Source organism: Meles meles, chromosome 5 (genome assembly GCF_922984935.1).
Source record: "Meles meles chromosome 5, mMelMel3.1 paternal haplotype, whole genome shotgun sequence".
Classification (NCBI taxonomy): domain Eukaryota; kingdom Metazoa; phylum Chordata; class Mammalia; order Carnivora; family Mustelidae; genus Meles; species Meles meles.
Genome location: NC_060070.1, coordinates 22662800 through 22677972, shown reverse-complemented (window position 1 = coordinate 22677972; position 15173 = coordinate 22662800). Strand labels below are relative to the sequence as shown.

Sequence of the window (15173 nt, the reverse complement as noted above, 5' to 3'; positions counted from 1 at the left end):
TGTTTCCGGAAAGTTCTCAGTTCTTATCTCTTCACGTATTATTTTAGTCCTGTTCTCACTTCTTTTCTGCTAGGACTCCAATCAAACATATTTGTTTTCTCCAGTGTATGAGAACAGTTATTTTCTGGTTAAAAATGTATTTTAATGCAACACTGTCAGATTTGGCACTTTGGAAATCATGTAATGAACCCTATTGGGTTGCAAGAGTTGCTTGTTAATTGACTTTAGAGATAAAAAAGTAAAAGCATGCCTGGCTCTCTCTTATTGTAGACCAGGAATGTTACTTTCCCCCACTGCATTCCCTGCTTTCACATAACCAACTGAGTAAAATGAGAATTCTGCCTCTTATTTCTTTATGGCTGATCTTTCTTATACTTATGAACTTCAACTAGATCACTTTTTTCCTCTGCATTTGTTAAGGGCCAAATCCAAAGGATATCTTTATGTGAATTTCTATTCTTTTATCTCATCCATGTAAATGTCCATCTTAGGAAGTTTATTCATTTCTACTTTCTGGGGGGGAAAACTATAAATTGATAAATGGCTCATAATGATTAATATTTGTTTTCTGCTTTATAGTTTACAGAGTGCTTTTCCATCTGTCATGTACATGAGTAAAAAATGTGAAAAGGACTCAAAAGTAAATATTATCTCATTATTCTCAAATTACTTTGAATCAACAGAAGATAACCTGTTCAAACTTATTTGACCCATAGGGTACCCTTCACTCACTGCACTTTAATTTTTATGGATAATTAAAACTGAATGGAAGTCCTCTGTAATTCTGTGGTAATTTCAATTGCATGGTTAATTATTATTAAACTCCTCTTGGGTATTAAAACAAGGTTGTGATATTGTCCAAGTTTTTCTAATTAAATGTACAATTAATTAAAAACTCTTCATTTTCTGGAGGGTTGTTCAATTTGTTCTACAATTTTAGCAGGAACCAGAGACTGGGACCTATTTATATTTTTTATTAGTTGCCACTGATGTGTATATAAGAGTAATTCTTTTTTTTTTTTAAGATTTTATTTATTTATTTGATAGACGGAGATCACAGAGAAGCAGGCAGAGAGAGGAGGAAGCAGGCTCCCTGCTGAGCAGAGAGCCTGATGAGGGGCTTGATCCCAGAATCCTGAGGATTAACCCACTGAGCCACCCAGGCACCCCAAGAGTAATTCTTTTTAAATTGTACTTTGCCCTTAAAATTTAGTATCTCATGGCACTCTGTTCAAAATAATTCAAATTTAAAATCTCCTAATCGGAGAGATCTGATAAACCACATTTTAAAGTGGTTCTAGCAAACGTATTCTGTGAAATCCACTCGGGAGGTCTGAATGTGGCTAAGCCTTGTTATTTTAAGCAGTTTACTCTAGAATTGAATATTGAGAAATGCATTTAATTTAGTTTTTATGCAGTTGAAGCCATTTGTATATAACATTTTAATTTTATGATCCTGGAATTTTTCTACTCAACATTCAGCAGATACGGTCTCTAATCGGTGAAGATTCTAGTGTGCATTCTAGGTTAGTAAACAGTTCACCCTTGAACAATGAGAGGTTAGGGACAGCAACGCTCTCCCTTCCTCCCCGCCTCCCTGTGCAGTTGAAAATCCGAGTACCACTTTTGACTACTCAAAAACTTAACTACAAATCGCCTGCTGGTGACAGAAGCCTTACCGATAACATGAATAGTCAATTAAAACATATTTTGTCATGTGTATTATATACTGTATTCTTACAATAAAGAAAGCTAGAGAAAAGAACATATTATTAAGAAAACCATAAAAGAAAATACATTTATAGTACTTTACCGTATTTATTGAAAAAAATCTGCCTACAAATTCAAACCCGTGTTGTTCAGGGGTTAACTGTATACGTATCATATTTTAGATGGCCTCACATCTGAATCCCCTTCCTAAGAGTCGTAATGTGAGGAACAGCCCTTGCTGCCCCCAGCTTTCAGTAGTGAAAGCCCAGATTCTTGTTCTCCCAGCTCCCTTTCATCTAAGGCTCGGGACAGTAACTTAGGCTGAGCAGACAAAGGCACGCACCTAAATTCTAATCTAAAACCAACCCACAAAGAAGCAAGAAAAGAGAATATGTTGAGTGGCAGTGGTGGCCAACGTCTAGTTTCCCAACTAGGCCAGTAATCTCAATAGCATCCAGTGACAGCCACAGTGGTTTAGTAATGATGTTCAGGAATGGTGAACTCTTGTCCTCAGCAGACTGGTTCTGTGACATGCTTGATGTTCAGTTGGGATTCCATCTGTATACGCACCCCATTTCCCCAAACTGAGTCTCTACCCTTCTTGGCAATTCCAAGAGAAAAGATGAGATACTCAAAAGGATTCAGTGCTGTTTAATTGGTCTGTAAGGGTTTTTCCCCTGTTTGCAGTGAAGAACCCTGACGGAGTCTGCCAGTGATTTTTTGGTTTATTGCCCATTGGGTGTCTTTAACATCGTTTCTTGTGGTTACTTGAAATTTTTTCCCCTTCTCATTATTCTGTTAGCATCTTGGAGTCAGTGACCTAATGTTGCTAGTGCTTATTTCATAGAAGTGCTACAGGAATTATATGAGAAAATGTGAGACAACAGTAAGGTCGTTAAGCACTTTTTTTCATAGCGTGTACCCTCTTCTAACAAACTATATAATTCACTTAGTATATTGTTTATTGTATGTCTCCCCCACTAGAATATAATCTCCACAAGGACGGGGAGCGGTATCTGTTTCTTTGGGTCTAGAACAATGCCTGACACACAGTAGGCACCCAGTCAGTATTTGTTAAATGTATAAATGAATTTGAAGTTACCACACCTGTTTTGTGAAGAGGCCTGTGTCCCCAGCTACACAAAGAAAATAACATCAGTTGTGAGTTCTAACATCTCCCACCAACTCCAAACATCTATCCTTCTCTTTGTCCTCTGTTTCATCTCAGAGAGGACTCGCCTCTTCTCAGAGGATAACCTTCCAACTGTGCTGGCTTTTTTCCTGGGTTTCTCCCTACTTTCTCTTATCCTGTAGCTTATAATTGACTAAATCTTGGCTTAGTCCTTCCTTAAGGAGGGAAAAAACAAACTTAATTTTACCTCAAAAATTCTTCAATCTGGCACCCCATCTCTTCTTTTCTTTATTGCCAAATGTCTTGAGAAAGTAGAAATGATTACTGTCTTGTTTTTCTAAATCCTTAGTTATATTTCTGTCTCTTAGGACTGCTTTTCCATACTCTACCCCACTACCAGAATCGCTCTGGCAAAGGTTTCATGTGACGTAATTGCCAAATTCAATGATCTTTAGTCAACCTTCGTCCTCTTTCTCAATGGATTTGACTCTTTCTTTTTTCAATTTAACAAATACTTACTGAACAGGCACTGATTACGCTGCATTCTACTAGGCAGTGAGGATGTAAAATGTTAGTAAAAACCATGTGCAACAAATGATATAATATCACAGTTGCTATAAGGAATTATGTAAAACATTCCTTAGGATTGTAGAAGAGCAGTTTTCCTGAGCCAAGAGAAGAGAAGGTAAAAGAGAAAATAAGAAGATGACGTATTATCAGATAATAAAGGGAAATTCATAAGGAACAAAGACAGTAATATCACCAATAGCACAGCTAGGGTGAAAGTGCTTGATATTTTTAAAAATCAGAGATTTATCTAACAAGGCAAAGGTGGGAGTGTATTACCAGATAAGGAGGTATTATAATGGATGAGACAAGATCTGATGAAGTCTGTACAAGGATAGTGGGGACAAGAATGAGAAGGCCAGTAGAAGTAGGGTTGCTGGAGAAATATTTCAGAGATAGAATCAGTAAGACTCAGTGCCTTATTTGTTAGCGAGTAAAGGTGGAGTCATGGAATGAGACACAGCAAAGTCTTTGATGTGGTAGAACATCCATATCATGTAGTTCAATAGGCAGTTAGATAATATGGATCCAGAGGCCTGGAATGTGGTCAAGGTTGCAGATAAAAATTTGTGGAGGAGATTGAAGTCCTGAGAAAGAGAAGATAAGGTAAAAATATGGACAGTTCCAAAACTAGAGAGGATGGAAGTCCAAGGGAGTCATACCTGAGGAACCCTATCTTTGAGAAAAAGAGAAATTAAGTTACCTGCTTTGGGTGAGGGTTGCTTTACAAGTGGTAAATTTTGAAACACTCACCACCGTGTGCCTCTAGTACTATTTTTTGTTATTGTTTTCTAGTCTTTGGTCGTTAGTTGTTCTGAGTCTACCGGGTCTTCATTGGTCAGTGACATTGCTTCTTCTCCACCATCACTATCATCTTCATGATATCTCACCTTCTGAAAAAATTTTTCGATATTGCTTTGAATTGTGTTTTGTATTATGTTGCAGATGTATGTTGCATTAGCAAAAGCCCAACAGAATAAAGAAGGTGATATGGTAGGGTTGGTTCTAGGAGTCAAGGATACATGTGTGCCTATGAAATCCAATCTTTAGTAAGGGATGGTAGACAATAAATATATGGTAGGTGATGATAAATGTATTGGACAAAAATAAAGCAAGGTAAGAGAAAGTAGAAAAATTGAGCAGAGACCTGATAAAAGAGAGAAAACAATCATGTGGCTATCTAGGGAAAGAACGTTCCAGGAAAAGGAAATAGTATATGCAAAGACCCTGAGGCAGGATTGACCTTTGGTGAATTCTAGGAATAGCAAATGAGCCAGTGAGGCTGGAGTTGATGAGCACTGGCACAGGACTTGGTGAGGATGGAAGTTTGTGGGGGCAAGTTTTCAGGGGGCGACCATTCTGAGATCTCGAAGAGGAGGCTAATTCTCAACCAGTTAGATTCAAACGTCCTTTTGTAACAGCAGTTCTGTAATTCTACTGAAATGTAATTCAGAGATGATATGTAACTTCCTTAAAAATTTCAACTTTTTGCCCTAATTAAAGGAAAGGTATATATAGCCTGCTTAATATGTGAATTAAACATGTATGAATAACGGTTTTAATATGTAAATACTCAGGCAGGACAATACAGGAAGATAAAATCCCCAATAGCACTACCCAGGGAACCATACTTACTCTCTGAGAACAACTGGTAAGGAGAAGTTACTCGAGGGTTTAGAACAGGAGTAACATAATATAATATTTTTATTAATTACTTTTATTAACATATAATGTATTATTTGCCCCAGGGGTACAGGTCTGTGACGTCAGGCTTACACACTTCCCAGCACTAACCATATCACATATCCTCCCCAATGTTCATAACCCAAACATAATATAATATTTTAAAATCACACAGCTTCCTGCATGAAGTGAGGCTGTGGGTAGACAAGGGTAAAAGCAGGGAGCCTGGTAATCAGGTGTGAGATGGTAAATTAGACTGTGAGATGACCATGAAAGAGGACTTGAGAAGTGGTTGAACTTTGAATGTATGTAGAAGGTAGAGGATTTGCTGATGGATTGGAGATACAACGTGAAAGATAGAGGAAGCGAGGATAACTCCAGGAGTTTCTGCCTAAGCAAATGTAAGGCTGGAAGAAGTCACTGGGGAAAAGGGAAACAGAAGTGAGATGTATCAAATTTGAGATGTCTGTTAGGCATCCTGGGAGAAAATATGTCAAGCTAAAAGTTAGATATACAAGTCTTTAGAATTCAGAGCAGAGGGCCAGGCTAGAGATACCAATTTGGGATTTATTATATTTGTAGCAGGTGGTGTGGTTACACAAAATAGAGATCACCAGTGATTCTGTAGTGGACATGAGATTTTTATGTTCATTAAACTGGGGGGTGAACTTCAGAAGGTTGAAACATTGGCATAGAATGTAAGATTTAGATTTAGAATATTAGAGTCCTGACACTTTGTAGCCCAGAACCCATGCCATCTGGGTATATGTCTAATAAGGTTTGCTGAATAAATAAGTAGTTGTCCTGAATTAGGAACCAGAGGTTAGGTCTTTGGAATTCATAAAAAAGAGGACTTGGGCTCTCTTAATTTAAACCTTGGAGTAGCTTACTAGCCTATTTAGAAATTTTTAATTTGTTCAGGTGGGATAAAATCAGCATTTTGGAAAGAAGAAAATGTTGTTACACATTCTAACCTTTATACCTACATACATTACTTTTATTAGTCTTTGAATTATTAGAATTATTAATCATATGGTTTAGTACAATAATCATAAAATTGGTATTAAAATAACTAGTGTGACCTTGATATAGTTTCCAGAATAAAATTATTACTTGTCAGATATTTAATGTTCGTTTGGTTTTCTTTTAGGAAGATTTGGAGACTGGAGTTCACCTTGACCCTGCTGTCAAAGAAGTTCAGTATAATCCTACCTATGAGACCATGTTTGCTCCTGAGGTAAGAAGACATTCTATTCAAGATTCTGCCTTTTGCTAAAGCATTTGAATTATACATAAGTAGATAAACAGTTGGTGAATTCTTCAGAGTTTTCTCAAGAGAGTATGCTATTTAAACTTTCCAAAAAATATGTCCTATTATATGCCAATTATATCTCAATTTTTAAATAAAAGGAAAAGAAAAATGTACTTTTTTTTTTTTAAGATTTTATTTATTTATTTGACAGAGAGAGAGAGAGATCACAAGTAGGCAGAGAGGCAGGCAGAGAGAGAGGGGGAAGCAGGCTCCCTGCTGAGCAGAGAACCCAATGCAGGGTTTGATCCCAGGACCCTGAGGTCATGACCCGAGCCAAAGGCAGATGCTTAACCCACTGAGCCACCCAGGTGCCCCAAGAAAATGTACTTTTAAAAATCCGCTACTGTTCATCTACCAACATACAACATCTGACAGAATGGAACAATGCCTTTTGAGAAAAGAAATGTTTTATTTTTTTAAGATTTTATTTATTTATTTGACAGAAAGAGATCACAAGTAGGCAGAGAGGCAGGCAGAGAGAAAGGAGGAGGCAGGCTTTCTGCTGAGCAGAGAGCCCGATGCGGGGCTTGATTCCAGGACCCTGGGGTCATGACCTGAGCCGAAGGCAGAGGTTTTAACCCACTGAGCCACCCTGGTGCCCTGAGAAAAGAAATTTTTAAATATCTGATTCTTAGACGAGAATGTAGTTAACATTTTCCTCAGTTTTGTTTAGGGAGTATTACAGATTAACCATCAGGGAAAAATAATTTATTATTAGCATCATCAGTGCATAGTATATTGTGAAACATTTGGTTGCAAATGGTCCTGTGCTAAATACTGGGAAGAAATGCCATGCTAACGTGTTCACTGCTCGGTAGTGGTCACAGTGTGTATTGCCTACTCTGGGTAAGACATCTTATGATGGTGATGATGATGGTGGTGATGATGAAGATGATGGTGATGATGAAGATGATGGTGGTGGTGGTGATGTTGAAGATGATGGTGATGGTGATAAATGGTGATGGAAGCATAAAGAAGATGAGGAAGGAAGAAAGGCAAAAAACAGTGAAAATTGTCCATTTAGGAAAGTCTTGGTGTAAAAAAATAAATTTTTAGGGGCGCCTGGGTGGCTCAGTAGGTTAAGCCTCTGCCTTCGGCTCGGGTCATGGTCTCAGGGTCCTGGGATCGAGCCCCGCATCAGGCTCTCTGCTCAGCGGGGAGCCTGCTTCCTCCTCTCTGCCTGCCTCTCTGCCTACTTGTGATCTCTCTCTCTCTCTGTCAAATAAATAAATCTTTAAAAATAAATAAATAAATAAATTTCTAGCTATTTCATTTTTAAAAAGGGAAAGAATGCCTGACTGAGAAATAGAGATGCCAAAAAATGGTCATTATGAAACAAAATAGGTCTTCAGTAGCAGGATCTTTAAGAAATACTTTAAAAATGGGGTACGGGGTCATATTTTATTACAACTGGGTAGAGAAAGAGGTACTTTTAAATTTTTTGTTTTTTAGCATGTAGTCACTTGTCCCCCTCCCCCTTTTTTATTTTTATAAAGCAGAGTCATAAAGCTGTTCTGTATAATTTGCCCGCTCAGGTTTCTGTAGTTACTTAAAATATGGCAATTGAAATACGTAGCACAGCGGACGATGTCAGTGGTAGTATTTAGACAGGGCTCCAGCAGTTCCTAGAGTGTCCAGTAAGCAGAGATCTCTTTCTTGTACTGCAGCACAGTTTAAATCTTATTTTATTTTTCTTAAATCCCTCTAGCCTGTTGAACCTGTAGACTGTTTCATATCCCTTGGTACCATTTTAGCTGGCACAGTAAAGAAAGGTTGTATATTACATATATGCTTCGTGATTTTTTAAATGAAAAGTGCCGCCATAAAATAGGGCCACTAAATGCAGAAAAAGAAAATCTGGAAGTGGTGTGGTGTGTGACATTCTTATGTCAGTGCATTTTATATGAAGTCTCTTTCTCTTCCATTTTTAGACCTTTTGCATAACTAATACATTGCTGTGTGACTAGAGTTTCTGAAATTTAGAAGATCAAGATTTTTTTGGTGATACTGGTGAGGCCTAGCATCCTCTTTGTGAGATTACCAATCCTTTTAGTATTCTGGGTTTTTTTCTCATGTTAGGGAGCCTCACATTCAAAATATAAATTAATTTATGTTAGAACACTGATGCTGGTCATCAGTTTAAGAAAAGAGAGATGAGGTGGACAAATGAGAAAAAATTACTATTTTTCCTGGTTGCTGAATGAACTTATTACCTTTGAATTTTATGACTAGGATCTGTATAATTTGACAAAGTGTGGAAAGGTATTAGCAGGAACTTTGATTGATGAAATTCATATTCCCATATCTTGAGAATCCATTGTTGGAAAAAGATACAGTCCTTTTCCTCAAGCTGCTGTTTACCAGAGATGATACCTTCAGTGTTGTTTTTAAAAAGGGTAGAGACCAGACTGTTTTGTATATGCCTGAAGTGGTATTCAAGTTAAGGGAGAGATTGTATCTGATTGTGAAGATAAGAAAAAGTTGCATAGAGGAAGAACTATTTAAAATAAGGAATATTGGGGCGCCTGGGTGGCTCAGTGGATCACAGCCTCTGCCTTCAGCTCAGGTCATGATTCCCCACCCCCCCCCACACCCGCCCCCAAAATCTGGCTCTCTGCTCAGCAGGGAGCCTGCTTCCCTCTCTCTCTCTGCCTATCTCTGTCTGTGAAATAAATAAATAAAATCTTTAAAAAAATAAAATAAAATAACGAATAAAGTCCAGGGTAAGAACATGAGATGTGGGGTTAAATACACTGCTTATTAGCTCCGATGTAACCTTAGATTGCCTCAGTTTTCTTTTTCTTTTTTTTTTAAAGATTTTATTTATTTGACAGAGATCACAAGTAGGCAGAAAGGCAGGCAGAGAGAGAGGAAGGGAAGCAGGCTCCCCGCTGAGCAGAGAGCCAGATGTGGGGCTCAATCCCAGGACCCTGAGATCATGACCTGAGCCGAAGGCAGAGGCTTTAACCCACTGAGCCACCCAAGTGCCCCTGCCTCAGTTTTCTTATAGTTAAAATGAAGATAATTTTTCCTTTACCGAGTTACATGGATACATGAACTAATGTATGATAGGGTTAGGAAACTCTCTGGCACAGAGTAAGCATTTGGTAAACAGCAACCTTTTTTGTTATTTATATTACTATTCTTGGCATTGATGCTAGAAAGGCTTTTATAAGGAAAGATTCCAGGCAAAAGAGAAAAGCATTAGCTCAATTATAAAAGATCCAAAGAACAGGAATACCTTCGTCAGCAAGGGAGAACAGGGAGGTAAGACTCACATATAGCATTGTGCAGGTATCTGGGGGCCAAGGTAAGCAGTTTGGTCTTGATTTAGTAGATGATAGGGGCACCTGGGTGGCTCAGTAGATTAAGCCTCTGCCTTTGGCTCTGGTCATCATCTCAGGGTCCTGGGATCGAGCCCCACATCCGGCTCTCTGCCAGCAGGGAGGCTGCTTCCCCCCCCCCCCCCCCCCCCCGCCTGCCTCTCTGCCTACTTGTGATATCTCTCTGTCAAATAAATAAATAAAATCTTTAAAAAAAATAGATGTAAATACATTTTTAAAATTCTTATTAAAGAGTGGCATAATCAGAGCTGAATTTGTAGGAGGGCTAACTTGATAAGGGTTTGCATGATGGAAAAGAAGAGGAACAGAAACTAATGAAATGAAACTGCCATTTATTACTGTATACCGGCTAGCATACTGAGGAATTTATATATTTGTGTACCTTATCTCTTTTAGTTTTCACAATAATCCTTTGCAATAAGTACTCTAATACCTGTTTTATTTCAAGGAAACCAAGTCTCAGGTTATACTGTGAGCGAGTAACGTAGTTGAGAATGTGAGTTCATGTCACTCCTATGGATTGCTCTGTGGCTGGAAGACCAGTTTGCAGACTGTTCCGGGGTTTGCATGTCACACCCCTATGCACATACTTTGACTTTGCTAGTTCAGTAAATTAACTGTATTGACTATTTCATTTTATAAAATGTGTTTTTCCCTCCCAACCAAGGACTTTTCCTAAATGGTCTAACCTAGTATCCAGATAAGCTTTCTCAAATTGCAGACAGAACTTGAAGAGATACTAGCTATTGTTTTAGTGCACTGCTTTTCTTCCTTTCACTCCATCCTTTTTGGATCTACTTAGAGAAATGTGTATTTGCCAGCTTTTGTAGACTCATATAAAACCCATAAGCCTCAGGGAGATTTTCAGATTTAAAATAATAGTACTTTTAGGAATAGAAAAAATATCAAAATTAAAAGAAAAAAAATCCTAGTTTTTGTTAAAAATCTGGCCAGAGAGCTGCTATAAATACTAATGTTAGAGTGAACTTTAGAAATCAGATAGTTCAGTTCTTTAATTTTGTAGATGAGGAAACTGAGGCCCAAGGTCATAAAACCTACACTAATAAAATACTCTTATATTAATAATATTTAAACTGTGCTTTTATGTCTCAAAAGGTCAAGGTGTTCTGCCAATAAAATTGAATGGTGGTGATCTTTTCCAAATTTGTGGAAAATAATTAAGTTATTCAAAAGGCTCTTCTTACCTTGAAGTTTGTTTATAAGTATTTAAACATTGATGACTACAATAAATATTAATGAAAAACTTACCAGCAATCTAAGTATTATATAACTGCTAGTTCAGTAACTTGGGGGGGTGTTCTATATGTAAACTTATTATTATGATTTCATACAGTCAGTTTTTACCAGTGTAAGTTTTCTTTTTTTTTTTTTTTTAAGATTTTATTTATACATTTGACAGACTGAGATCACAAGTAGGCAGAGAGGCAGGCAGAGAGAGAGAGGAGGAAGCAGGCTGTCCGCAGAGCAGAGAACCTGATGCGGGGCTTGATCCCAGAACCCCGGGATCATGACCTGAGCCGGAGGCAGAGGCTTTAACCCACTGAGCCACCCAGGCACCCCCAGTGTAAGTTTTCTTAATTCCTCTGGTGTTTTACGACTAAGACATTGACCCTCAAGCATTCTACCTTCTGAAGACTTTTGAGAACCACTGCTTTACAATACACAGGTTTCTTAGATTTATCTACCAGTGTCTTAAATTAAAAATGCTTTCCTCGGGGTCCCTGGGTGGCTCAGTCGGTTGAGCCTTGGACTCTTGGTTTCAGCATGGGTTGTGATCTCAGGGGCCGTGGGATCTGTGTGGGGCTCCACGAACCATGGGGGATCTGCTTGGGGTTCTCTCCCTTTGCCCTTCTCCCCACACACGCATGCCCTCACTCTCAAATAAATAAATAAATAAATAAATAAATAAATCTTTTTTAAAAGTGCTTTTCTCTGGGTGCTTAGGTCAGTTAAGCATCTGCCTTCAGCTCAGGTCATGATCCTAGGGTGCTGGGATTGAGCCCCGCATTGGGTTCCCTGCTCCACAGGAAGCCTGCTTCTCCACTCCCCCTGCTTGTGTTCCCTCTCTCACTATCTCTCTCTCTCTCTCAAATAAATAAAATGCTTTTCTCTTACTTTATACATAAATCACTACTTCACTCAGGTGAAAGATGTAAGCATACTCAGGAACATCCTGAGATGTCGTGTTGTGACACGCGCTCCTGTGCTTTCTTTTGTTTTTTAATGGTTAACCCAGAATTAAAAGAAGTGCATATTCACAGAGACCAGGAACATCTGGGACACATAATTTTTAAGTAATTCGGAAGAGCTGAGTTCTGCTGAGTAACATTCTCTCCCTTTCTTTCTGGCATTTATTTAATGTCTCTGAGATCAGTTCCAATAGCTGCTGGTAACCAGGCAGTTAAGGTGAGCCAAAAGTACTGAGATCCTCCCCCAACCCAGCTTCCTATTAGAAGATCTTTTTGTTGTCTCAGCTTAAATATCTGTGAAATGTAGCACATTTTAATTTTTAGACTGCTTTAGGAATAGCACCCATATGAGATCTACTTAGCTATAGGTGGATCTGTATTCATATGGAAATCAAAGTTCCTTCACGCTGAGAATTTTTCTTTAAAAGATAGGGCGGGTTAGATATGTATGGCCTGTAGAAGAATTGTTCTTTTTTGTAAAATCTTAATAAAATAAGACTATGGAAATTGTATTTTCCTTTTTCAAATTGGAGAGTATAATTGTAATGATTAACTTATTATATGAGTAACAATAAGAGTAATGGAGATTTTTATCATTTCAAATATTTTTCCCCCAGAAATGTCAGACACAGCTTTGCAGATGATAGCTGACTATATTCGGTAGAGCATCTAGGAAACTTCTAAGTCACTTTATTATCTTTAATTTTATGGATATTCCTTGTTTTTGTAATAAATTTCATGACTGAACAAAGTTACTGTAACTGCCAGCATTCAGCAGTCTAAATGTTTTTCTCCCCTACATTTCCACCCATCAGCAAGGAGGAACTAATGCGGGCTATGAAGTCTTAGTACTGTCCTTTATTATAATTCAGAATAAATAGTAATGAAAGTTAATGAAAATTGGATATTTTTAAATTGAATCATTTTAAATATATAAGTGGAAGCTGTCAATATAAAAGAGTATTGTAGGGGCACCTGAGTGGCTCCGTGGGTTAAGCCTCTGCCTTCGGCTCAGGTCATGATCCCAGGGTCCTGGGATAGAGCCCCGCATCGGGCTCTCTGCTTGGCAGGGAGCCTGCTTCCTCCACTCTCTCTGCCTGCCTCTCTGCCTACTTGTGATCTCTGTCAAATAAATAAAAATTAAAAAAAAAAAAAAAGAGTATTGTAGTAATTTCTTCTGAAGCAGAAAAAACCATAAGGCACATGTAACAATTAATTTCAGATTTTTGTGCATAATATAATGTTGCTATCTAGAGAAGGCAGCATTCTGCTTAAGAGAGGATCAGTAAGTTATTTTATGGCTCTTAGAAATGTATCTAGGAAAGGTGGTTTCTAATGGTAGTGACTTACGATGTTCTAACTTCGAAATACTTCATCATGACAATATACCTACAGAGTTCAAATAAAATACCTTGTCTAATTCCACAATTTCCAAAATGGGAAGTTCACTTTATTCTTCATTTAAAAAGAAAATACAGGGACGCCTGGGTGGCTTAGTCTGTTAAGCATCTGCCAGTGGCTCGCGTTATGATCTCAGGGTCCTGGGATTGAGCTCCATGTCAGGCTCTCTGCTCATCTGGGAGTCTGCTTCTCCCTCTCACTCTCCCTTTGCAATTTCCCTCTCTCTCTCTCTCTCAAATAAATAAATAAAATCTTTAGAAAAAAAATACAAAGTTGGATTTTTCCATTACCATTAAATAAATATTTTTAAGTTAATAGTGCTTGATATAATCTGATACTTTTTTACCCAATTTTTTAAAAAGCTGCTATGATTTAAGGAATGTTACAATGCAGTGGAATCCTAGACTATGGTTTGTTCTAACCTGGTTCTACCAATTAAGACTAAAACTCTTGACATTAGGACAGATAAAATACATCATCTTTAGTTTTTTTCCTTCATTTCCAACATGAAAAGGAGAATACCGCTCTAACTTTCCAGGATTTTTGTACAGATCAAAGTTAGTAACATTTAGAAACCATTATGGAAGCTCCAAGCATTATAAACAAACAGATAATAATGTACTGTTTTGTGTAAGACTTGTTAGTGTGGCTTTTCTCAGTAAAGAAATTTTATTTTCATTTATAATGTCTTTTCTGGGGACTTTTTCAAGCATTTAACTTTTATTTTCTATTTCCTATTCTCTGCCTCCAGTGGGGGTCTGAGTAATCTTTCCTTTATTAGTGCTTTCTGTATGCCAGGCATTATGGTAAATATTGAAGATTTTAAGTCTCTACTTTGAGGAACTCATAATCTAGTGGAGAAGAAACATGTATTTTTTTAAAATTACATCATGATGCCATTATTGATATAAAAGTCACCAAAAATCATCTTTACAAATTAAAAAAAAAAAGTCACCCAAAAAAATTCCAAATCGGGATTCAGACCAAAATACAGTTACTTTCAATTATCAAGAGCAGCATTGTGAAACAGAACTTCCTGCAGTGGTAGAAATGTATTAGCCAATAACCACATGTGAGTTTTGAAATCTTGAAGTTTGGCTGGTATGACTGAGGAGCTGAATATTTTAGTTTACTTAATTTAAATTTAAATAGCCCCCCTATAGACTTTGGAGAGCTGGATTGCTCTCTTTCTGACCTAGGGGCTGACCAACAGTGCTAATCAGTCATGGCCCAGCTGCACTGAACCATGTGTGGGGAGCATGTTCCCCAATAGGAACCCAGTATGTCCCCCAATAGCCCCTATGGTTTAGAGTTGATAATATATTATACAATAATTATAGTAATTCTAGATTTATATATCAGAATTTAAGTTTATTTTTTTCTTATAACATTGCAGTTCGGACCAGAAAATCCCTTTAGGACCCAGCAAATGGCTGCCCCTAGGAATATGCTTTCTGGATATGCTGAACCAGCTCATATCAATGATTTTATGTTTGAACAGCAAAGAAGAACGTTTGCCACATACGGTAAGGTGATTAAGATTTACAGTTTCCAGTTTGACACACTTTTGTGTGAATAATCTGTTTTATCTTCTTGCTTTTTAAATTTACTAATCTAGTTTCCTTTTTAAGGTAGTGTATTTTCTTAAACGCATCTATATTTATACAGACGGGAAGATGAACTCATGTTTTTAGCTATCATTCTAAATTTGCTGTGATTTCTGAGTACTAGAAATATTCTGTGGCCTTAAAAACAGAATATTTTCTGTTGTACTTGATAATGAATACTTGTTATTGAATGTCCATCATATGCAG

General features: G+C 37.6%; 1 protein-coding gene across 1 annotated transcript in view; it reads left to right on the top strand.

The window, feature by feature from the left end:
• The window catches only part of CDC40 (cell division cycle 40), a 54670-nt gene that overhangs the window by 7009 nt on the left and 32488 nt on the right, over positions 1-15173 (top strand). Inside the window, exons 2-3 of the mRNA XM_046004817.1 lie at positions 6243-6329; positions 14756-14885. Of these exons, the coding sequence (XP_045860773.1) occupies positions 6243-6329; positions 14756-14885 (217 nt within the window). The remainder of the gene's footprint in view (positions 1-6242; positions 6330-14755; positions 14886-15173) is intronic.